At 44.2% G+C, this 26,046-nt stretch overlaps 1 protein-coding gene across 1 annotated transcript; it reads left to right on the plus strand.

Annotated features, from left to right (window-relative positions):
• The first annotated feature begins 34 nt into the window (after positions 1–34).
• Positions 35–25,495, plus strand: LOC129843520 (probable G-protein coupled receptor). Its single transcript, XM_055912283.1, has 4 exons — positions 35–539; positions 3,181–3,555; positions 21,030–21,190; positions 21,482–25,495. The coding sequence occupies exons 2-4, from the start codon at positions 3,311–3,313 to the stop codon at positions 22,390–22,392; spliced, it is 1,317 nt and encodes a 438-aa protein (XP_055768258.1). The 5' UTR covers positions 35–539; positions 3,181–3,310; the 3' UTR covers positions 22,393–25,495.
• The last annotated feature ends 551 nt before the right edge of the window (positions 25,496–26,046 follow it).

Raw genomic sequence — 26,046 nt, forward strand, 5'->3', positions numbered from 1 at the left:
ATCCTCACCAATGATCCTCTGTTGATGATGTGATTCTAACGTTGACCGGTGCCTTGCCCTTCCCCCATCTAGCCAGCCAGCTGTGCTGTTTCTGAGTCCCCTAGTCTGCACATCGTCTATCGCTCCTCTCCTCTGACACCTTCACCAGTCCTACCCAGGAGTCCTTCCCGCAGGACATCCGTCCACCAGGGATATTTATCAATCAAGGACCTGGAAAAGGGGGGGCAGAAGGAGCAGAGTGCCCAGCTTTAGTGAGCCGTCCCTGGTGTCAGATCTCGAGGTTGATGGGTACTGAAAGAGGTCTGGTGGGTTAGGGAGGGTACACCTGTTGTCTTAGCATCTGTTGGCACCGACCCAGACTTCAGAGCCTTATGCAAGGCCTGGATACATACGATACATAATGGAATTCCAGTCCACCTGGGAACAGAAAACCCCCTGGACCATCCACGTAGTTAACCCTACATAACTCAAGAGGAGTGGAAGTTGGACGGGAGGATTTTATGTTTTTATGATAAACATCCGCTCACAATTCATGTCAGGTGAGTTATGATTTAATAATAAAAACATTGATTTGAATCATTTAAAACAAAAATGTTTCTTTCCTGTGTGTGTAAGCAAGTCCAGGTTAACCAACTAGATTTGGTGCCTGAAATAAATACTATTGTCACTTTATAGTGGTGCCCATGTTGATAACACTTATTGTGTAATTAGATTTTAGATATACATGTTGAAATAAGAAAAGATAGCGTACATGTTGAAATAAGATAAGATAGCGTACATGTTGAAATAAGATAAGATAGCGTACATGTTGAAATAAGATAAGATAGCGTACATGTTGAAATAAGCTTGGGTAGCCTATTATTTAGCTGGAGATCACTGTGTTAAGTTCTAATTCCCAGAGTAATAAACTCAATGGACATTATGAAAGTTTAACCAAGTTTAATTCTTCCCAGAGGGTCAATACAGCTGCAATAGACAAAACATGTTTCCACCACCACAAATATATATACTCCAATTTAGGCACTCCTCCTTCTCTCCAATCCTTACATATTTTATGGTTTGACAGGAAGACGAAGTGATAGGGTAATAAACCATTGTTTCTCCCTTAAGGGGATCTGACTTGACCTCAACCCCCTTGATGCCTAATCCAAAGATCTCCACCTGTATCCCCTATAGCAACCCTGTCTTCCTCCCGTCCACCCAACACAAACCAAAGCCATCTGGCTCCTACAGATAACCATTAACTTCTGATGTAAAAACCAGTCTCTATCACTCCTCATATATTGTACTTCTGAGTATAACAATGTTCCAAGTTTAACCCAGAATCTAACAGTTGTTAACCTTTAAGAGGTTGTTGTATGCTGATCATCAAGAGGATGTCTCACATAAAGAGGTGTAATTTATTTGTGGCATATGTTTTCACTTCAATCAAATTGTACTAGATCACTCATTCAAGTACATAGTACCCTCTTGGTCTCTTGAAACTGACAGTCCTTTTTCAATTGTCCTGGGCTAGACATTTAAGAAAACAATACATTTTGCCGGACAAAATACTTATAATAGACTTTTATAAAAGTAATCTTGCTGAGAAAGAAGTGATATTGAACCAAATGCTATTGCATGGCTTAAAATGGCCAGTTCAGAAGCCCAACCTATGCCTTTAAAGGAGATGCCAAATGCTGTATGTAGGCTTGATACTAGGACAGGATGAAAACGGGGACATCCTTACATAACGCACACAAGAACGTACATGCACTGACTCGTCCTTTTTGTACTGTGGATAAATCTCATTACTAACATGGCTTGCCAATCCGCCGGACGGCCACCAGAGCCGATTACAGCTGGAGAGAGCGTCAGTAGAGCAGGACTAGTCTACCAGCAAGCACATGGAAATAGGACACAACAGAACAGCATGCATAGTCATAGGTTCTGGGAAACTGATGATGCTCCTTGCACAGCCGTGATTCAGGTGTGTGTGTGTGTGTGTGTGTGTGTGTGTGTGTGTGTGTGTGTGTGTGTGTGTGAACAGCAGTACATTGAAGGTTGGGTTTTTTGTGGTTGTGTCCCTCTTAACTTCATGGCACACACATGAAGGGGAGCAGAGCATAATATGTGAGCCATGTGTGTGGGGATAAAGTTGCTTTAAAGTCACCCACACATTTGATATCACTGTCCCTCTGACATATGACACACCATCAAAAGGTTTAGATGCACAGCTACAGTACATAAGAAGGCACTCAATACGCATATACAGTTCTGATAAACAGGGGCAAGTGAAATGTTAATGTGATGAGGCCTATGTCGTGCATTGTTGTTACCGAAAGCTGAACACAGTGTTCATTGAACTATATTGTATTTGATAGAGATGGAGATCAAGTCTGTTCTGGTAAGAGGTTGTGTGTGTCTTTGATGGCCCTACGCAGTCAGGGTGACACTGGGCACATACTAATCAACAGTGCCAGTCCCCCGCAGCTGCATGGCTAAAACAAGCAAGCTCATTATCTTCCATTTCAAAAGGTTAGGGAACGATAGAAGGATGGAGGAGAAAAGAGAGAGGGAGAGAGTGTCCTCTCCACCATGAATTATTCCTATTGATCAGGTCCCTATCCTCCTATCCTCGTACAGAGAGAGAGAGGGGGGGAGGGGGCGAGAGAGAGCATCCTTTCTTTTATAAATAGTCCCACAATCCAAAGGGAAATGTTAAAGATGTCCTTTTCTATAGATTTAGGGTAGATAGTAGTAGACACCTGTGTCAATCAACTGTGTTGAAACTAATGTGCAGTATCAACACAGAGGGGTTAAATCTATGGATATTTGTGAACACAAGGGATAGGCCTACAGTGAAGTGTCTACAAAATGAAAGCAAGTTATATTCCTAAACAATAGAAAAATGTCCCTTCCGTTGTGGATTTGATGTTAAATAGTTGTTATTATCCCTTGACAGTATTAAGTGGGACATTGCAATAATGAAAATGGAACAGGGTTTAGCATGCAGAGATAATCTCATCATTCTCTTGCAATGGTGAATTATGATGTCAGTGTTTGTGTTGTTTTTGCCAAAGTGTATTTCAAGGTGAAATGGCCTACAGAACTTGGCTTATGATGATTTACTGTCAATACAAAAGTATCCTCAAAAACACACCCAGTCCATTGATGAAGTCTTCCTTTTTCTTCCAACAGGTAAACATAGTTTAACCGTTTGACTCTTAAGCAAAAGGAATCCTCTGGCTCACCACACCAGTGAAAGATGGGGGAGTCTAGGCCTAATGGAACACTCGTTTTGTCTGTTCTGGAACTCTCATTGTGAACTATGGAACACTCTGGTTCACCTCTGACCCCTGACCTCAATGATGCGACAGCCAATGAGAGCCTGTGGTGGTGGGGGCTGGGGGCACCCCTCCCTTCAGCCCCTAGCAGACAGCTGGGCACCTTGCCCAACTCCCAGACACGCTTCAAGGACCTGTCAGGGATATTCTTCATGGTGACCCTGAACGTGGTGGCGCTGCTGGCTAACACAGCCGTGCTGGTGGTCGTGGTCAAAGCCCCGCACCTCAGGTACTTTAGTACTTTTTGATTTGATTTATTTGACCATTTAAAAACATAATTCAACTACATTTGACAATCATCAAGGATAACACTCAAGTGAATACAATGCGTAATCAACAAGAATAACAAAAACCAGTTTAGCAACTTATTTCCATTCCAATACACCAGATTATAAATACATGAAAACAGATACACTGTACATCATAAAATGAACTTGGGTCCCCTATGACTTTCTAATGCACTGATAATGTATGCACAATCTCCTTGTTTCTATTGCGTATACTATTAAATAATTGAGTTGTATCTTCTGGAATTTATATCTATATCTATTGTACTTGTTTCACCAGACATCAGTGTGTAAGTTCAATTTGTTCTAATGAACACATACAGAAAAAAATACATTTCAATATATTTTAACATCACGTAAAATGCATTTCAAATACATGTACATGCATTTGTATCTTTGCTCAAATGCTTGTAATGCCTGACAATATTCCAGAAATGCATGGCTATGACATGCGTGGCCAAAGTGGTTCCTAATTCGACTTCTTAAATGACTGTAGATCATTTTTGGGGCCAACGAGCCAAAACATCGGCAGTGCTATAATTTAAATTGTGATGGTGAGTAAATAAACAACTTTTGATTTCACCTCATTTTAACATTCTGTTATAAAAAGCACACGTTTTACCATCTCAAGAGGTAAAAAATATGACTATAGTACAGTAAGTGCATCTCCTCAGCCTAATTGAATAGGCTAAGGAAGAGGTACAATGTGCACAATAGTTACCCTGAGGAAAATGGGGGAGGGTCATGCTTTTTCAATTTCAGTCAGGGGGAGGGTTTAGAATTTATTTATTTTTTTGTTCAAGGGAGGGTCATGTCATTTGTAATAGATTACATGTCATATTGCTCAGGGTTTGAGAGTTAGTTGCTTATTATAGTATTTCATGTGTGCCCAATGATGCCCCTCATCCCTGATTCTCTGCCTTATCTATAGCCTATACCAGCCTTTCTCAAACCCCAGCGCAGTTCTGTGGAGGAATGCCTGCAGGTCTGCAGCATATTTGTCTTGAATATTATGTTTTTTGTGTGTTGTTGTGGTCTGCAGCATATTTGACTCAAATAAATACTTGCCCAATGCGCTGAACTATGCATGACACAGTAAGGAAATTGTGTTGCCATGACTAAGTATAGCGACACCAAAAACACACACACACACACACACACAAGCTAACCCTGCTGTGCAGCCTGCATGCTCTCTTTCTCTCTGGATTTTTTTCAAATGAGACCTGCCTGCCAAAACCAGTCTGTGTGATATATCAGACTTGCCTCAGTAACAATGCTATGAAGTTATAGAAACTCTGTAGCCATTTAGAAACAAAGTATCCACATCTCAAGCATTAACCAGATTTTTTTTTTTTTTTTACAAAACAAGAAAAGTCCAACCAAACAAAAATGCTGCACAATAATTTCACAGACAATGAGAGTTTACTGAAGGCGTCATACTTCCTCTCTCATAACATTTTCCAGGCTCCTTTCACTATAGTTGAAAAGATGGTCATGCCCTCAGTCGTGGATCCTTGCCAAAAGGTTTTAGACCCAACTGCTGCTACAAAGATCAGTGTAATCCCACTTTCCAATGACACTGTCACACGTAGAATCCAGGATATGGCAGATGATATTGAATCACATGCAGGTTTTAGACAGAGCCCACACTTTGCAATCCAATTAGATGAGACGACTGACATTTGAAATGAACGCTTCTTGTATATATTCGCTACATGTATGAATAATTTCATTGTTGCAAAGAGTTGCCTCAAAATAACCCTGCAGGTGAAATATTAAATTTTCTGAATGAGTACATAAAGGGACATGGATTACAATGGGACCATTGTATCAGGATCTGTAGGCCTACCGACGAGACAGCTGCTCAACCTATCCATGCAGGAACACGCAAGTGACATTTCCCAAGCAAATTAAAAAAATTATTTCAAAATGCGATTTCAAGAAAAACCTGGGCGCCTGGAGAGACCGAGTGTATAGAGGCAGTTTTTATATGTTCCCCCTATTCTCAACTCTGGCTGACGTGGGTGATGTGGATACGGATCACATGTGTAAATTGATGTGGACACATCTAAGCAAAACTCGGCTCAAATTCGAGGACTACTTCCACTCACAATCTGATCCACACCCGGGAAAGCAGTGGATGCATAATCTGTTCACCAGTACTGAAGAGACATGATGACCACACTGCCCGCGTTGCATGCACGAGCATTGCAAAACAAATGTAGATGCTTGACAAGATGCAAGTCCCACCTTTCCCATCTCATCATTGGTTTTTAGGACCATATACCCAGATGGGGGATTGAAAGAATGACTGAGGTCCACACTCCAGTGTAGTTGGAGGTGGTAATGCACCTTAAAGTTGGTTGCCAACCGCCATATAAAGTCCACGGAAGAAGAGGAAGAAGAAGAAGGAAAAAGACTGATATCTTCAGATTAATTGGCGGAGTAGAGAACACATGATTTTGGGTCTAAATTCTACAAAGGTCCAGAAAAAAGGACCTTGTGCATTTCAGGTAAAATAACAACCCAATGTTTATATGGGGCTCCCAATTGAACAAGCACTCTAAGGCACTGCATCTCAGTGCTAGAGGCATCACTAAAGACCCTGGTTCGATTCCAGGCTGTGTTACAACCGGACATGATTGGGAGTCCCATAGGGTGGTGCACAATTGGCCCAGCGTCATCCGGGTTATGGTTTGGCCAGGGTAGGCCGTCACTGTAAATAAGAATTTGTTCTTAACTGACTTGCCTAGTTAAATATAATGAAATACATTATATCGCAGGACAAACTAGCTAGCAATATCAAGCTATGACGCACGTGCTTGCTCGGTCTAGTCAGCATGTCACAGCTTATCACCGGTTCTTAATGATGAACTATTGGAGCTGTCCTGTGACCAAGGCCTGCACGCTCATTTTAATGAGATGTGTCTGTTCACATTCTGGCTGTTCAGCAGCGGAGAATACCCGCAACTCTACAAGATGGCAGTGAAGACATAAATCCCCCTTCATTCTACCTACTTATGTGAGACCAGTGTCTCCTCTCTTGCTGCAACAAAATCAAAATATCGCAACAGACTAGCTGTTGACAACACCTTGACACCTCTATGGTGTCCCTGGCACAAAAAGTTTGAGAAAGGCTGGCCTATAAAATAGGCTTAGGCCAAGGCTATATGAAGAGTATGCTTGGAGAAGCACATTGCAAAGTTATATTTTCTAGATTTTGCCCTGCTGGGATGGTGTATATAAAACTAGACTACAGTACATCACACACAGCAATGGACAGGCGTTCCCAATCATGAGCCCCAGCCTGCCGTGCTCTTGCTGATGTAAACTTTTTTGTGCCGCCTAACCAATGACTGTGCTCTGTACGGTGGCACTTTAGGAGGCAAGTCAATTTGTCCAAAAATGCAATATCTGTGCGCACAGACTAGGCCTACTGATATCTTGTTAAGCTGTATAAATGAGAAGGGGGACCGGAGGTAAGGTTGCTATTGCTATAATTGATTTGAATAAAAACAATGTTTCATTGCCCATAATGAAGCAATTTATCAGAGTTATTATTGACCTCACAATAACCCATATTCGAGTACTCTACATACATTACTATGAAGTGGCAGCCGTGGCGATGGACAGCACATGGGTGCTGAAAGTAGGCTAATTTGAGAACACCTAATTCATTTAAACATTCTTCATTTTAATGTTAATGTAGGCTACTAACAACAGGAGGGCTTTGTGTTGGAGCCGATATCTTCCTATTCAATAAATAAGAGGTAGACCTTCCTGTTTGACAGACAACATTATAGTCTACTATCCATAGATTTGGTCAGCCAATTCCTTCAGTCATCATGCACTCCTTAAATATATCAGTGTCAGTGAAGAGCTTGGTGTGTTAAGTCAAAACCAGGGCTTGAGTTGAGGAGGTATGTGAGGGTACTATGGCTTTTGTTAAAGAAAGCATTGGCCTACCCCTTGTTAACTTAAGATTTTGAAAACAAATTTAATGGACCTGATCGTATAAAGCGATCTATAACAACACTTAAGTCCGCAATGCTTTACGCTAAAAACAAGCTGTAAGACGCAGGGGAAAGTCACAACTCTGATGCAAATGGGATATATTTGGTTTGTCTCTATGACATTCAGAGGCTGCGCTACAACCTTCTTTAGCTGAGGACGAGGAGCCAAAAAATGTACTTTGCTTTGGAAGTAATGAGTCTGTCACTAATTGACGTTTGACATTTAAACAGGCTATTAAAAACCTCTCAAGGATCGGATGTTTTTTTCAATTTTACCTTAAAATGGCATACCCAAATATAACTCCCTGTAGCTCAGGACCTGAATCAAAGCATATTCTTAATACCATTTGAAAGGAAACATTTTGAAGTTTGTGGAAATGTGAAATTAATGTAGGAGAATATAACACATTAGATCTGGTAAAAGATCTAATCTGCCCATCATCTTTGAAACGCAAGAGAAAAGCCACAATGTATTATTGCACTTTAGGCGCAATTTAGATTTTGGCCATCAGATGGAAGCAGTGTATGTGCAAAGTTTTAGACCATGTACAGTTCAAAATGTTTTATCACTTCGGCCCAAATGTGCCTAATTGGTTTATTGATACATTTTCAAGTACATAACTGTGCACTCTCCTTATACAATAGCATGGTATTATTTCACTGTAATAGCTACTGAAAATTGGACAGTGCAGTTAGATTAACAAGAATGTAAGCTTTCTTCCCATATCAGATATGTCTATGTCCTAATCACATTAGCGCACGGAACTCAACCGTCCCGCAGGGGGACAATGATCCTGTAGAGGTTATTAATGTGAAAAGTTAGGGTTGGTATACAGAATGTAGCCCTGTTTGGTAAAATATCAAGTCCATATTATGGCATGAACAGCTCAAATAAGCAAAGAGAAATGACAGTCCATCATTACTTTAAGACTTGAAGGTCAGTCAATGCGTAAAATTTGAGTGCAGTCGTAAAAACCATCAAGCGCTATGATGAAACTGACTCTCATGAGGACTGCCACAGGAAAGAAAGACCCAGTGTTACCTCTGCTGCAGAGGATACGTTCATTGGAGTTACAAGCCTCAGAAATTGCAGCCCAAATAAATGCTTCACAGAGTTCAAGTAATAGACACATCTCAACATCAACTGTTCAGAGAAGACTACATGAATCAGGCCTTCATGGTTGAATTGCTGCAAAGAAACCACTACTCAAGGACACCAATAGGAAGAAGAGACTTGCTTTGGCGAAGAAACACGAGTAATAGACATTAGACCGGTGGAAATCTGTCCTTTGGTCTGATTCCAAATGTGAGATTTTTGGGCCCAACCGCTGTGTCTTTGTGACACGCAGAGTAGGTGAATGGATGATCTCGGCATGTGTGCTTCCCACCGTGAAGCTTGGAGGAGGAGGTGTGATGGTGTGAGGATGATTTGCTGGTGACACTGTCAGTGATTTATTTAGAATTCAAGGCACACTTAACCCGCATGGCTACCACAGCATACTGCAGCGAAACGCCATCCCATCTGTTTTGCGCTTAGTGGGACTGTCATTTAGGACAATGACCCAACACAACCTCAGGATGTGTAAGGACGTTTTGACCAAGAAGGAGAGTGATGGAGTGCTGCATCTGATGACCTGGCCTCCACAATCTCCTGACCTCAACCAAATTGAGATGGTTTGAGATGAGTTGGACTGCAGAGCGAAGGAAAGCAGCCAACAAATGCTCAGCATTTGTGGGAAGTCCTTAAAGATTGTTGGAAATGCATTCCAGGTGAAGCTGGTTTAGAGAATGCTAAGAGTGTGCAAAGCTGTCATCAAGGTAAAGTGTGGCTACTTTGAAAAATCTCAAATATTAAATATATTTTGATTTGTTTAACACTTTTTTGGTTACTACATGATTCCATATGTGTTACTTCATAGTTCTGATGTCTTCACTAGAAAAAAGTAAAAGTAAAAATAAAGAAAAACCCTTGAATGAGTAGGTGTGTCCAAACTTTTGACTGGTAATGTATATATACAGTGGGAAGAAAAAGTATGTGAACCCTTTAGAATTACCTGGATTTCTGCATAAATGAGTCATAAAATGTTATCTGATCTTCATCTAAGTCACAACAATAGACAAACACAGTCTGCTTAAATTAATAACACACAGACAATTGTAATTTGTCTTGTCTTTATTGAACACACCAGGTAAACATTCACAGTGCAGGTTGGAAAAAGTATGTGAACCCTTGGATTTAATAACAGGTTGACCCTCCTTTGGCAGCAATAACTTCAACCAAACATTTTCTATAGTTGCGGAACAGACCTGCGCAACGTTTAGGAGGAATTTTGGACAATTCCTTTTTACAAAATTGTTTCTGTTCGACAATATTCTTGGGATGTCTGGTGTGAACCGCTCTCTTGAGGTCAGGCCACAGCATCTCAATCGGGTTGAGGTCAGGACTGACTGGGCCACTCCAGAAGGCATATTTTATTCTGTTGAAGCCATTCTGTTGATTTACTTCTGTTTTTTGGGTTGGTGTCCTGTTGCATCACCTAACTTCTGTTGAGCTTCAGTTGGCGGACAGATCGCCTTACATTCTTCTGCAAAATGTCTTGATAAACTTAAATAAATTCATTTTCCCGTCGATGATAGCAAGCTATCCAGGCCCTGAGGCAGCAAAGCAGCCCCAAACAATGATGCTCCCTCCACCATACTTTTGTCACGTTCCTGACCTGTTTTCCTTTGTTTTGTATTCATTTTAGTTGGTCAGGGCGTGAGTTGGGTGGGTTTGTCTATGTTTTGTATTTCTATGTGGGGTTTTGTGTTCGGCCTGGTATGATTCTCAATTAGAGACAGGTGTGTATTGTTTGTCTCTAATTGAGAGTCATACAAAGGCAGCCAGGGTTTCACTGGTGTTTTGTGGGTGTTTGTTTCCTGTGTTAGTGTTTGGGCCACACAGGACTGTTTGAGGTTAGTCACGTTTGTTGTTTTGTATTTTGTAGTGTTTTCTTGTGTTTTACATTAAACATGTACAATTACCAATCCGCATCTTGGTCCGATCCATGCTCCTCCTCGTCTGAGGAGGAGAACGACATTGACTGCCTTTACAGAAACACCCACCACAACAGGACCAAGCGGATTGGAGCCGGAGGAAAGGAACAAATATTCAATGGAGAAGGACCCTGGGCTAAGGTTGGTGTGAATCGCCGCTCTCGGGAGGAGAAGGAGGCAGCCACAGCCCAGGAGCGCTGGTATGAGGAGGCAGCACGTATGAGAGGCTGGAAGCCCGAGAGGCTCACCCAAAAATTTCTTGGGGGGGGGCTAAAGGGGAGTGTGGCGAAGCCAGGTAGGATACCTGAGCCAACTCCCCGGGCTTGCCGTGGAGTGAGAGGGCGTCGTACTGGTCAGACACCGTGTTATGCGGTAAAGCGCACGGTGTCCCCAGTACGCGTGCTTAGCCCAGTGCGGGCTATTCCACCTTGCCGCACTGGGAGGGCTAGGTTGGGCATCGAGCCGAGTGCCATGAAGCCGGCCCAACGTATCTGGTCTCCAGTACGTCTCCTCGGGCCGGTGTACATGGCACCAGCCTTACAGGTGGTGTCCCCGGTTCGCCTGCATAGCCCAGTGCGGGCTATTCCACCTCGCCGCACTGGCAGGGCTACGGGGTCCATTCAACCTGGTAAGGTTGGGGAGGCTCGGTGCTCAAGAGCACGTGTCCTCCTTCACGGTCCGGTATATCCGGCGCCACCTTCCCACCCCAGCTCAGTACCACCAGTGCCTACACCACGCACCAGGCTTCCAGTGCATCTCCAGAGCCCTGTTCCTCTTCCACGTACTCTCCCTATGGTGCGTGTCTCCAGCCCGGTGCCTCCAGTTCCGGCACCACGCACCAAGCCTCCTGTGCGTCTCCAGAGCCCTGGACGCACTGTTCCTTCTCCCCGCACTCGCCCTGAGGTGCGTGCCCTCAGCCCGGTACCTCCAGTTCCGGTACCACGCACCAGGCCTAGAGTGCGCCACGAGAGTCCAGTGTGCCCTGTTCCTGTTCCCCGCACTCACCCTGAGGTGCGTGCCCTCAGCCCGGTACCTCCAGTTTCGGTACCACGCACCAGGCCTATAGTGCGTCTCAGCCGGCCAGAGTCTGCCGTCTGCCCAGCGGTGCCTGAACGGCCCGTCTGCCCAGCGCCGTCTGAGCCATCTGTCTGCCCAGCGCCGTCTGAGCCATCTGTCTGCCCAGCGCCGTCTGAGCCATCTGTCTGCCCAGCGCCGTCTGAGCCATCTGTCTGCCCAGCGCCGTCTGAGCCATCTGTCTGCCCAGCGCCGTCTGAGCCATCTGTCTGCCCAGCGCCGTCTGAGCCATCTGTCTGCCCAGCGCCGTCTGAGCCATCTGTCTGCCCAGCGCCGTCTGAGCCATCTGTCTGCCCAGCGCCGTCTGAGCCATCTGTCTGCCCAGCGCCGTCTGAGCCATCTGTCTGCCCAGCGCCATCTGAGTCATCCGTCTGCCACGAGCCATTAGAGCCGCCCGTCTGTCCCGAGCCAGTAGAGCCGTCCGTCAGTCAGGAGCCGCTAGAGCCGTCCGTCAGTCAGGAGCCGCCAGAGACGCCCGCCAGTCAGGAGCCGCCAGAGACGCCCGCCAGTCAGGAGCCGCCAGAGACGCCCGCCAGTCAGGAGCTGCCAGAGACGCCCGCCAGTCAGGAGCTGCCAGAGACGCCCGCCAGTCAGGAGCTGCCAGAGACGTCCGACAGTCCGGAGCTGCCCTACAGTCCGGAGCTGCCCTACAGTCCGGAGCTGCCCTACAGTCCGGAGCTGCCCTACAGTCCGGAGCTGCCACTCAGCCCGGACCTGCCGGAGTCCTTCAGCCAGGACCTGCTGGAGTCCCTCAGCCAGGACCTGCTGCCCCTTATCCCGGTGTTGCCCCTTATCCCGGTGTTGCCCCTTATCCCGGTGTTGCCCCTTGTCCCGGTGCTGCCCCTTGTCCCGGTGCTGCCCCTTGTCCCGGTGCTGCCCCTTGTCCCGGTGCTGCCCCTTGTCCCGGTGCTGCCCCTTGTCCCGGTGCTGCCCCTTGTCCCGGTGCTGCCCCTTATCCCGGTGCTGCCCCTTATCCCGGTGCTGCCCCTTCATTTAGGTGGGGTTAGTGGGAGGGTGGTCATTGGGAGGGGGATAAAGAAGCGGGGATTGATTATGGTGGGGTGGGGACCTCGTCCACCGCCAGAGCCGCCACCGTGGACAGACGCCCACCCAGACCCTCCCCTAGACTTTGTGCTGGTGCGCCCGGAGTTCGCACCTTAAGGGGGGGGTTCTGTCACGTTCCTGACCTGTTTTCCTTTGTTTTGTATTCATTTTAGTTGGTCAGGGCGTGAGTTGGGTGGGTTTGTCTATGTTTTGTATTTCTATGTGGGGTTTTGTGTTCGGCCTGGTATGATTCTCAATTAGAGACAGGTGTGTATTGTTTGTCTCTAATTGAGAGTCATACAAAGGCAGCCAGGGTTTCACTGGTGTTTTGTGGGTGTTTGTTTCCTGTGTTAGTGTTTGGGCCACACAGGACTGTTTGAGGTTAGTCACGTTTGTTGTTTTGTATTTTGTAGTGTTTTCTTGTGTTTTACATTAAACATGTACAATTACCAATCCGCATCTTGGTCCGATCCATGCTCCTCCTCGTCTGAGGAGGAGAACGACATTGACTGCCTTTACAACTTTACAGTTGGGATGAGGTTTGGATGTTGGTGTGCTGTGCATTTTTTTCTCCACACATAATGTTGTGTGTTCCTTTCAAACAACACAACTGTAGTTTCATCTGTCCGCAGAATATTTTGCCATTAGCGCTGTGGAACATCCAGGTGCTCTTTTGTGAACTTCAGACGTGAAGCAATGGTTTTTTTGGACAGCAGGGGCTTCTTCCATGGTGTTCTCCCATGAACACAATTCTTGCTTAGTGTTTTACGTATTGTAGACTCATCAATAGAGAAGTTAGCATCTTACAAATATTTCTGTAAGTCTTTAGCTGACACTCCAGGATTCTTCGTAACCTCATGGAGCATTCTGCGCTCTTGCAGTCATCTTTGTAGGACGGCCACTCCTATGGAGAGTGGCAACAGTGCTGAGATTTCTCCATCTATAGACAATTTGTCTTACATTGCACTGACTTTTAGAGATACTTTTGTAACCCTTTCCAGTTTTATGCAAGGAAACAATTCTTAATCGTAGGTCTTCTGAGATCTCTTTTGTTCAAGGCATGGTTCACATCAGGCAATGCTTCTTGTGAATAGCAAACAAACATTTTGTTTATGTTTTTTATGGGGCAGTGCTGCTTTAGCCAAAATCTCCAATCTCGTCTCATTGATTGCACTCCAGGGTAGCTGACTCCTGACTCCAATTATCTTTTGGAGAAGTCTTGTGAGAAGCCTTGTGTTTTTTTTCAAACTACTTTTTCCAAATTACACTGTGAATGTTTAAATGGTGTATTCAATATAGACAAGAAAAATACAATAATTTGTGTGTTATTAGTTTAAACACACTATGTTTGTCTATTGTTGTGACTTAGATGAAGATCCAATCAAATTTTATGTCAAATTAATGCAGAAATCAAGGTAATTCCAAAGGGTTCACATGCTTTTTCTTGCCACTGTATATAACAAGATACATCAAGAAGTATCTGTAACGGTTTTCTTCTGTGGAAGAAGGAGAGGACCAAAGAGCAGCGTGGTAAGTGTCCATAATGTTTAATAAAAGACAATAAACTGAACACTTCCAAATACAAAACAACAAACGTGAAAACCGAAACAGTTCTATCTGGTGCAGACACACAAAGACTGAAGACAACCACCCACAAATCAACAGAAAACAGGCTACCTAAATATGGCTCCCAATCAAAGACAAACGACTAACACCTGCCTCTGATTGAGAACTATATCAGGCCAAACACAGAAACAGGAAAACTAGACACACAACATAGAATGCCCACTCAGCTCACGTCCTGACCAACACTAAAAAAAAAGAAAATACAAAAGAACTATGGGCAGAACGTGACAGTACCCCCCCCCCCCCCCCCCTTCCCCCCCAAGGTGCGGACTCCGGCCGCAAAACCTGAACCTATAGGGGAGGGTCTGGGTGGGCATCTGTCCACGGTGGCGGCTCTGGCGCAGGACGTGGACCCCACTCCACCATAGTCTTTGTCCGCTTTAGTAGCCTCCTAGAAACAGCGACCCTCGCCGCCGACCCTGGCCTGGGAACCCTAATAAATGGGCCCACAGGACTGAGGTACACCTCTGGACTGAGGTACACCTCTGGACTGAAGGACGCCTCTGGACTGAAGGACGCCTCTGGACTGAAGGACGCCTCTGGACTGAAGGACTTCTCTGGACTGAAGGGGTAGCTCATGACTAAGGGGTAGCTCATGACTGAGAGGTAGCTCATGACTAAGGGGTAGCTCATGACTGAGAGGTAGCTCATGACTGAGAGGTAGCTCATGACTGAGAGGTAGCTCATGACTGAGGGGTAGCTCATGACTGAGGGGTAGCTCAGGACTGAGGGCAGCTCAGGACTGAGGGGCAGCTCAGGACTGAGGGGCAGCTCAGGACTGAGGGGTAGCTCAGGACTGAGGGGCAGCTCAGGACTGAGGGGAAGCTCCGGACTGAAAGGCAGCTCATGACTGAAGGGCGGCTCTGGCAGCTCCTAACTGGCGGGCGGCTCTTGCAGCTCCTGACTGGCGGGCGGCTCTGGCAGCTCCTGACTGGTGGGCGGCTCTGGCAGCTCCTGACTAGCGGGCAGCTCTGGCAGCTCCTGACTGATGGACGGCTCTAGCGGCTCCTGATTGACGGACGGCTCTGGCAGCTCCTGACTGACGGACGGCTTTAGCGGCTCAGGACAGACGGGTGGCTCTGACGGCTCAGGACAGACGGGCGGCTCTGACGGCTCAGGACAGATGGGCGGCTCTGACGGCTCAGGACAGACGGGCAGCTCAGACGGCGCTGGGCAGACGGGCAGCTCAGACGGCGCTGGGCAGACAGGCAGCTCAGACGGCGCTGGGCAGACGGGCAGCTCAGGCGGCGCTGGACAGACGAGCAGCTCAGGCGGCGCTGGACAGACGGAAGACTCTGGCCTGCTGAGGCGCACAGTAGGCCTGGTGCGTGGTGCCGGAACTGGTGGTACCGGGCTGGGAACACGCACCACTGGGCGAGTGCGGGGAGCAGGAACAGGGCGTACAGGGCTCTGGAGACGCACAGGAGGCTTTGTGCGTGGTGCCGGAACTGGTGGTACCGGACTGGGGACACGCACCACTGGGCAAGTGCGGGGAGGAGGAACAGGGCTTACAGGGCTCTGGAGACGCACAGGAAGCCTGGTACGTGGTGTTGGCACTGGTGGTACTGGGCTGGTGCGAGGGGCTGCCACAGGCGGACTGGTGCGTGGAGAAGGCACCGGATAGACCGGACCGTGGAGACGCACTACAGGTCTCGAGCACCGAGCCTGCCCAACCCTACCTGGCTGAATGCTCCCCGTAGCCAGGCCAGTGCGGCGAGGTGGAATAGCTCGCACTGGGCTGTGCTGGCGAACCGGGGACACCATGCATAGGGCTGGTGCCATGTACACCGGCCCGAGGTGACACACTGGAGACCAGATGCGCAAACATAATGACCAAACATAACGTTGGTCATTATGGACAAACAGTTGTATTTTTGTTTCATTAGACCAGAGGACATTTCTCCAAAAAGTATGATCTTTGTCCCCATGTGCAGTTGCAAACTGTAGTCTGTCTTTTTTATGACGGTTTTGGAGCAGTGGCTTCTTCCTTGCTGAGTGGCCTTTCAGGTTATGCCGATATAGGACTCGTTTTACTGTGGATACAGATACTTTTGTACCTGTTTCCTCTAGCATCTTCACAAGGTCCTTTGCTGTTGTTCTGGGATTGATTTGCACTTTTCGCACCTAAGTATGTTCATCTCTAGGAGACAGGCGTCTCCTTCCTGAGCGGTATGACGGCTGCATGGTCCCATGGTGTTTATACTTGTGTACTATTGTTTGTACAGATGAATGTAGTACCTTCAGGCGTTTGGAAATTGCTCCTAAGGACGAACCAGACTTGTGGAGGTCTACATTTCTTTTAAATTTTATTTTAATTTTCCCATGATGTCAAGCAAAGAGGCACTGAGTTTGAAGGTAGGCCTTGAAATAAATCCACAGGTACACCTCCAACTCACTCAAATGATGTCAATAAGCCTATCAGAAGCTTCTAAAGCCATGACATAATTTTCTGGAATTTTCCAAAATTACTTGTGTCATGCACAAAGTAGATGTCCTAACCGACTTGCCAAAACTATAGGTTGTCAACAAGAAATTTGCGGAGTGGTTGAAAAACGACTTTTAATTACAACCTAAGTGTACATAAACGTCTGACTTCAACTGTAACTAGTAAAGAGAACCGATCCTAGTACCGACCCCTGCGGTACACCTTTTGTAATATCCAGAAAACTAGACTTAACACCACCAGAGATCAGAGTCCTGTCTGTCAGATTGTTTCCAAACTACTTGCAAGAAGCCTGATTCAGGCCTATTTCAGTCAACCTTTGAATAAGAATGTGATGGTCAGTGGTATCGAAGGCCTAGGAAAGGTCTATAAAAATGAGACAGCACAATAAATGTTTTGATCCAAGCAATTTACCACATCATCTAAAACAAGTTTAGCAGCTGTAATTGTGCTCTGTCCAGGTCTAACACCGGATTGGTGCACGTTAAGAATAGAGTGAGAAGTTAAACTTCTTCTCAATAGGGGGTGCTGTTTGCACTTTGTAATAATTTCGTTCCCAAAATAAACTGCCTCGTACTCAATTCTTGCTCGTACAATATGCATATTATTATTACTATTGGATAGAAAACACTCTCTAGTTTCTAAAACCGTTTGAATTATATCTGTGAGTAAAACAGAACTCGAGTTAGAGCATTTTTCCTATGAGGATGTGAGAATGCAGAATTATGCAAGCTGTTCCCAGGTCAGTTTATTAATTTGCCTGTCTTCTATTGGTTGAGATGCACTGCATACGCCTTCCCCTGGATGTCAGCGAATAGTGAGATTTGAAATGGAGTCTCTAGGCAGATCTGAGAGGTTATAAATAGCTTGGGAACGAAGGGTCCGGTCTTTGTTCACTTCGCTCTGACGCAGGAAGGACCTTGGCATGTCGTAGTAGAAAGCTCCGGTTATAGCTCTTAGATATATCCGGCTCTGTTTTTATTCGATATAGCTGTTAAAGACATCATAATGTTGTTATTTTAAACCGAGTTATATCAGTTTATGTCAGTATATTGCGATTTTCGGATAGTGTTGCGTTCTAGGGAGTTGGTGATGTTTGGCCCACATGGCTAATGTTTACTGCTAATTGCAACGTTGAAGACTACATTCTACAACCGAGCAACTATTCCTTTGGACAAAGGACAACTTTCCCAAGATTCTGATGGAAGCACATCAAAAAGTAAGAACTATTTATGCTGTTAATTCGTTGTTCTGTTGAAAAATGTAAAATGCATAATCCGCCATTAATTTCCGTGCGGTCTCGCTTTAACGCACGCTGTATGTCGTAGTAATGTTAATTTAAAAAATGTGACACAGCGATTGCATTAAGAACGAATGTATCTTTCATTTGCTGTCCAACCTGTATTTTTTAGTCAAGTTTATGATTAGTTATCGATTAGAATAGGTGCCTCTCCCAAGATTTCTCCCGACATTTTGTTGGCAGCTTGGCTACTTTTCTCATTGTATAACCACGATTTGTGCCGCTAAATATGCACATTTTCGAACAAACTCTATTTGTATTGTGTAATATGATGTTATAGGACTGTCATCTGAAGAATTCTGAGCAGGTCAGTGAAAAAACTAATATATTTTGCCGGGTTATACGTTATTGCTATTTTTGGCTTGAATCAATGCTGTTGTGTGGTTTGCTATTGTGGTAAGCTAATATAATGCTATATTGTGTTTTCGCTGTAAAACACTTATTCAAAATATGAAATATTGGCTAGATTCACAAGATCTTTGTCTTTCATTTGCTGTACCCTGTGTATTTTTCAGAAATGTTTTATGATGAGTATTTAGGTAATTCACGTTGCTCTCTGTAGTTATTCTAGTCGCTTTGGTGAGAGTTGTGATGGTGGCTGCAATGGTAAACTATGATCTATACCTGAAATATGCAAATTTTTCTAACAAAACATATGCTATACAATAAATATGTTATCAGACTGTCATCTGATGAAGTTGTTTCTTGGTTAGTGGCTATTTATATATTTATTTGGTCGAATTTGTGATAGCTACCTATGCAGGAAAAAAATGGTGGAGTAAAAAAAGTGGTGTCTTTTGCTAACGTGGTTAGCTAATAGATTTACATATTGTGTCTTCCCTGTAAAACATTTTAAAAATCAGAAACGATGGCTGGATTCACAAGATGTGTATCTTTCATCTGGTGTCTTGGACTTGTGATTTAATGATATTTAGATGCTAGTATTTACTTGTGACGCTATGCTAGGCTATGCTAGTCATCTTTTTTTACTGATGGGGGTGCTCCCGGATCCGGGATTAGGAGGAATTAGAGGTTAAAAAAGTTATTCGCTAAAAGTTATTCAGGGATTCTAAAACTTTGGAAAGGCAAGATATTTTGGAAATTGGACAGTAGTTAGAAGGATCTCCTCCTTTATGTAGGGGGAGGACATGCCGCTTTCCAGATCTTAGGGATAACACTAAAATCAATTGTCAAGTAAAAAATATAGGTCAGTGATTCTGCAATATGTGGGGCAGAAGAGCTGCAGTAAGAAGGGATTAAGTGAATCAGACCTAATGTTTTTTTTAAACATCAATCTTTAGCAAAGCACTTAGTACATCATAGACATCAAAGGGTAGAAATGAAAATAAAGTATGTGAGTCTGAGGTGACTAAAGGACTCCCTCTATGGGATGAGATTATCCTTTCAAATGCGTGGCCAGCTGAAGAACAATGGTTATTATTAAGAGCATCACAAATTGTAATTTTGTTTAGAATGGGACCAGAGGCTGTCAAAATCTGCTGGGGCAACGATCTGCTGGGGCAAACACAATTCTAGAAATTTGTTGATTTAGCTTTTCTTTCTTTTTTTTACCAGGGATTGACACTTTTTTCTGAAATGTTTGAAGGATACCAATCAGATGTCGAATCAGTCCGTTTACTCTTAGCCCAAGTTAAATTTCTTTCCTGTAATTCCTCAGACAATTCATGAGTAAACCAAAGATTACATCAATCTTTTACCCTTAGTTTTATGTACGGCACACATTTATCTACAACATTGTTAAACAGGGTAATATACAAATTAAGGACCTGATCAAAATCAGTAATAGTTAACACAACCCCCCAGTCACTCAACCCCAGCTCAGACAAAAAAAATTAGCTCATTAAAATTCCTAAAATGTATCTTTGTAATAATGCTTGAGCGAGATTTAAATTGTTTACTCATTGGCAAATATCCCATTTGCTGTCAATTAATGAGGGGCATTTGTTAGAATAATATCTAATTGAGTCCATTTTTCTAGGTATTTAAAGATGGTGTGAGTTGGTTTAAAAAATGTTATAACCTGTCAGATACACATCAGAGTACGGCATGGACTTCTTTAGCCAAGATTCAGTTATAACCAGAATGTTTGAGAAGCCAAGATTCAGTTACAACCAGAATGTTTGAGAAGCCAAGATTAAGTTATAACCAGAATGTTTGAGAAGCCAAGATTCAGTTATAACCAGAATGTTTGAGAAGCCAAGATTCAGTTATAACCAGAATGTTTGAGAAGCCAAGATTCAGTTATAACCAGAATGTTTGAGAAGCCAAGATTCAGTTATAACCAGAATGTTTGAGAAGCCAAGATTCAGTTATAACCAGAATGTTTGAGAAGCCAATATCTAGTTATAACCAGAATGTTTCAGAAGCCAATATTCAGTTATAACCAGAATGTTTCAGAAGCCAGAGTTACAATCAAATACATTTTAGAAATTAAACGTCTGGCATTTACATGAAACAGTCCAGTGGATAGGGTGCGGCGGGATTTCTATTACAAACATGCCATGTTCAACAGGTTACCCCTTACTAGAAAATACCATGGGGTTGGCTTGAATTGTAATAGATACAGGATTGCCTGGAACGGAACCATTAGGCCTATGCCTCGAACTATGCTTAGTTGGTAACCCCTTATTTGAAAATACCATAGGGCTAACTTGAATTGGCATAGATACAAGATTGTCTAGAACTGTACCTTTGGGGTCGATGCTTTGATTGAGGGTATGGGTTAAAACAAGAATCAATGATGGTTACTTGTTACGGGCCTGCAGTATAATGATAATGCTGATAATTTACCTGAGCGGGACTTGGGGTGTATATTGCTTCTTCTCTGGGGATTAATAAAGTTAAAATCATTCAATTCAGGAAGTTTGCCTTTGTGTGCCACCTGTGTGCGGTGGACCTGCTGTGTGCCGTGCTGCTCATGCCATTGGGAATTGTGTCCAGCTCGCCGTACTTCGCCAGCGTGGTGTTCACAGTGCTGGAGTGCCAGGTGTACATCTTCCTCAACGTGTTCCTCATCGCAGGTAAAGTACAAGGGACAGACACAATTTAGGGCTGCATCCTAAATGGCACACTATTCTGTATATAGTGCACTACTACTCACCAGGACTTTGGTCAAAAGTAGTGCACTATACAGTGGATGGGGTGCCATTTCTGATGACTTTAATCAATCAATTGTTTGATTTAGATTAGTGTTTTTTTATGTTCAAATATTAATCTCAATTTTTTTTGTCTTCTTCTTCTTTTTATCACTTTCATTTAATTGTTGTACTGTGTGTAGCGATTTATAACGTTTGATTTGATATGAATTACAGCCTCCATCTTCACCATCACGGCCATCAGCGTGGAGCGTTACTACTACATTGTCCACCCCATGCGCTACGAGGTAAAGATGACCCTGAAGCTGGCCACAGCCGTCATGGTCCTGGTCTGGGTAGCCTCAGCCCTCCTGGGGCTGGCCACTGTGTTCGGCTGGCCCAGCTACGGCAGCCTGAGCTCCATCAGCGCCGCCCACTGCTCTCTCCACTGGAGCCACAGCGGCCACCGCCGGGCCTTCTCTGTCCTCTTCACAGTGGCCTGTTTCTGCCTGCCCGCTGCAGTCATCTTTGCTGTATACTGTAACGTCTATAAAGTGGCCCGCTTGGCAGCTATACAGCATGGACCATTACCGTCCTTGACTGCCAGCCATCTTAAACACCGCTCAGATTCCATCAGCAGCCAGACCACTATCATCACCACCCGCAACACACCCAGGAGGCTCCACCAAAAAAGGCCCTTTGGTGGGGGCAAGGCTGCCTTCACCCTGGTGGTCATTGTGGGCCAGTTCCTGCTCTGCTGGTTGCCTTACTTCGCCTTCCACCTGCACCTGACTATCAACAACCCGCCCAAGGTCCCACCTGACCTAGAGGAGGCCGTCACCTGGCTGGCGTACTCCTCCTTTACCGTCAACCCATTTTTTTATGGGCTGCTGAACCGCCAGATCAGGGAGGAGCTGTGTAAGCTGCGGCGCTGCTACTCCACCCGGCCCGTCGAGCTGGCCCTGTCCAGCGGCCACGAGGGCTCAGCCCACGAGAACTTCCTGCAGTTCCTACAGAGAACCAGCTGTACGGTGGAGACCAGAGCCAGCTTCGCCTGCACATCCAGTCCCAGGAACACCCTGGACCAGACAGCGCAGCAGACAGCTGACTTCAGGATACCCGGACAGATACCGGAGGAGTTCAATTAAAACGCCCCTGATATACTAACCTGGACCCCAGTGATATACTGTTACTGTATGGACACAAGCCCCTGACTGCTGAGTTAAAACTGTTAAAACACCTTTATATCTGGCCACTGGAACCTTATTGACTTCTGTAATGGCTGTACCACAGGAATACTAGAAGCAGGAACAGCCTGGACAAGACTGGGCAGACAGCTGGGTTCAGGATACCAGGGCAGATACCTGAGGATTTCAGTTAATCAACAATATTCTTAGATTTGTATGCCACTGGCACTTACTGTAGTTGACTGCTGTAATGGCAGTGCAAACTTCCCCAGGACTACTGACCTAGAGCAGCAAAATTAGCCTCGGCGTAATTTCCCAGAGCCTTCATAGCGTTAAGATCATCGCTAGAACCTTCTTGTGATGTATCATTAGTAGCGAAGGTTTTTCCCAGAGCCTTCATTAGTAAAACTTTGCACATCTACGAGGGATCCAGACTACTTTTAGAGGAGCCAAAGTGGATGGATGTTTTTTTGCCCTTGTTTAGGCTGTCTGTCTGACTGTGACTGACAATAACTTCAGAACGAAGTTGACTACAGATACAAAATTACCAAAGTTTTAGCACATTTTACAAACAAGTGAAGGATAACATGGTGCTTCAAATGAAAATCGAGATGACTGCATTAAAAGATACATAGCCTATAACGGCCCATATAGCCTATTTCAATCATATTGAAATAATTTCATGTTCAATCCCACTGGGCACAGATGGTTCAACATAATTTTATTTAAATTATGTGGAAACAACATTGATTCAATCAGTGTGTGCCCAGCGGGATCAATTTAGTTATATTTTGCCTCAATGTGTTTCATGGTGTGTGACAACATTTGTATAATCTGTGATTCAGTGCATTATTATTGGGTAAGCATAATAAGCTGCCTCAATAGCTTATTTACAGTCATGGGTGGTAATATCTCTCTAGTAGCTGATCTGTTGTCAGTATTGTGGAATAATTTGAATGTTAAGGTATGATTTAAATGGAGAAAGCTGATTCCGAGAGCATCGCTGCTTTTCTTTGGATCCTATCACTATCGACACGTGGTCTAGCGGCGCACTTAGCGAACGTTCTCTTTACGTGATTGTTCAGGAAACGCAATTAAAACGTTGGTTTGTAAATAGCGATACATCTGATACGATCATCATAATGCTTAAGTTACAGTACATCGCAACTGGGAAACAAGGCCCCAGTCCCAGATCTGTTTGTGCTGTCTTGACACTCCTATTGTCTTGCCTGACAATGACCATAGGAGCAAACACTAACAGATTTTATTAACCTACTGGGCAAAATATGGCTGAATCAACGTTGTTTCCACGTCATTTCAACCAAAATATTAAATGTGATGACGTTGAATCAACATGGAAAACTGATTGGTCCAATGAATGACAGGGTGGCATTTTTGGTTCATTTCACATTGAATTCACATTAGTTGACAACTTAACTAAATGTAAGTCAAAACTAGATGTTGTACTGACATCTGTGCCCCGTGGGAGACCACATCAATGTCAGTCCAGTGAGGCAACCGTACTGCCCCCTACACCCTGCCCTTAAAACAAACAGAGACAGGCCTCCTGTGTGGCACAGTGGTCTAAGGCACTGCATCGCAGTGTTAGCTGTGCCACTAGAGAACCTGGTTCAAGTCTAGGCTCTGTCGCAGCTGGCCGTGACCATGCGATGCAATGCACGCTGAAACGGTTACCAGGTGTACCAGACACAGTGGTGTAGCTGGCTTCTGCGTTAAGCAGGCGTTCTGTCATGAAGCAGTGTGGCTTGTCAGGGTCATGTTTTCGGAAGACGCACAGCTCTCGACCTTCCGTATGGGAGTTGCAGCGACTGGACTGTAACTACCAATTGGATAACATGAAATTGAGGAGAAAAGAGGGTAAAAGAAACACACAGAGACAACACTTGAAGGGACTACAAGTAGAGTGTGTTTCTGTTGATGTTTCAATTTTATTAATTTGATTGTTTAGCATATACCTTAAGTGCATTATGTCCTGAAAAATACAGTTGTCTCAATTATTATTTGTTCTTTCTTGCTACAACTACCACAAATAGTGGGTCTAATTCTACTACCAACCATTCCAATCACCTATATTACTACTAGTATATTCTACTACCACTACTACTACAAGTACAATGTTTGAGTTGAGAGACAATACAAATTAATACTTGAATAATGTTATTTACACTGTATTACATTTACACTATATTTACACTGTCTGAACAACTTTAATTATTTATTATTTATTCCATGTTCAATACGGTGAACATTGAACACTCTCTAAGTGTAACAGTTGAATTGTTTCTGTTACACAATATCAAATGTGATAATTTAACTATTTGGTTCTCAGTTGAGGTTTAATTGCAATATTCTTAACTATGGACAGTTTGTTTCTTACAAAACAACGTGTTATTATACACTAAGTGTACAAAACATTAGAAACACCTTCCAAATATTGAGTCGCACCCATTTTTGCCCCCTGAACAGCCTCAATTCGTCGGGGCATGGACTCAACAAGGTGTCAAAGACTCCAATGCATCCCACAGTTGGGTCAAGTTGGATGGATGTCCTTTGGGTGGTGGATCATAGTTGATACACACAGGGAACTGTTGAGTATGAAAAACCCAGCAGCGTTGCAGTTCTTGACACACTAAAATCGGTGCGCCTGGCACCTACTACAATACCCCATTCAAAGGCACTTCAATCTTTTGTCTTACCTATTCACCCTCTGAGTGGCACACATACACACTCCATGTCCCAATTGTGTCAAGGCTTAAAAATACTTCTTTAACCTGTCTCATCCCATTTATCTATACTGACTGAAGTGGATTGAATAAGTGACATCAATGAGGGATCTTAGCTTTCACCTGGATTCACCTGGTCAGTCTATGTCATGGAAAGTGTTCCTCATGTTTTGTACACTCAGTGTATGTTATCATAAGTTGCATTGCATTCAATAGGCTACCTTTTACATGTGATGGCAGAGACTGCCCCATCAAAGGGGATTTCTTTCTATATGGACTGGTTGTTTTTGCTTTAACTCTGCAAATAAACTTCTGAAGGAGCTGTTTGCAAGAAATGATGATTATGTTGTTCTGAAAAGCAAGTCCTTTACTTCATATATAAGGGGAAAACATCCATTGCTTAACAGCTCTCAAGTGGTCATCTCTAATAACTGTTTCACATGTGTAGAGCTCGCCAGCTGAGTTAGCCATGGCTCGTTGGTCAAAGCCTATGGGGAAATGAATGTGGTTTAACGCAGGCTTAGGACATCTTATGTTTTGTTCTATGAGATAATATCAGCCAGTTACATGACTTTTATGAATTATGAAGCATTTGTGTGCTTGTTTTGATTACATAAATGCTTCAACAACAACAAAAGGGACATTAGCTGATGAACAAAATGTATATAAGATATCCTAAGCCTGTGTTTACCACAGAACTTATTTTTGTTGTTTATCCACCCCCCCCCCCCACATTCATTTCACCATAGGCTTTGACCAATGAGTCATGGCAGAGCTAGACTCCATTAGTGCCTACAAAAAAAAGCCATTACTATTGCTCTCTATACAACCACAGATTAATAAAGACAAACAATTTATATTACTAGTTCCA

Source organism: Salvelinus fontinalis, chromosome 3, assembly GCF_029448725.1.
Source record: "Salvelinus fontinalis isolate EN_2023a chromosome 3, ASM2944872v1, whole genome shotgun sequence".
Lineage (NCBI taxonomy): Eukaryota > Metazoa > Chordata > Actinopteri > Salmoniformes > Salmonidae > Salvelinus > Salvelinus fontinalis.

What these genes read in the sequence shown, in the direction of transcription:
- LOC129843520 (XM_055912283.1), top strand. Translation starts at nt 3,311, where the DNA reads ATGGAACACTCTGGTTCACCTCTGACCCCTGACCTCAATGATGCGACA. An exon ending in GTCAAAGCCCCGCACCTCAG is followed by an intron (nt 3,556 to 21,029) that starts GTACTTTAGTAC and finishes CATTCAATTCAG; the next exon opens with GAAGTTTGCCTTTGTGTGCC. An exon ending in CAACGTGTTCCTCATCGCAG is followed by an intron (nt 21,191 to 21,481) that starts GTAAAGTACAAG and finishes TATGAATTACAG; the next exon opens with CCTCCATCTTCACCATCACG.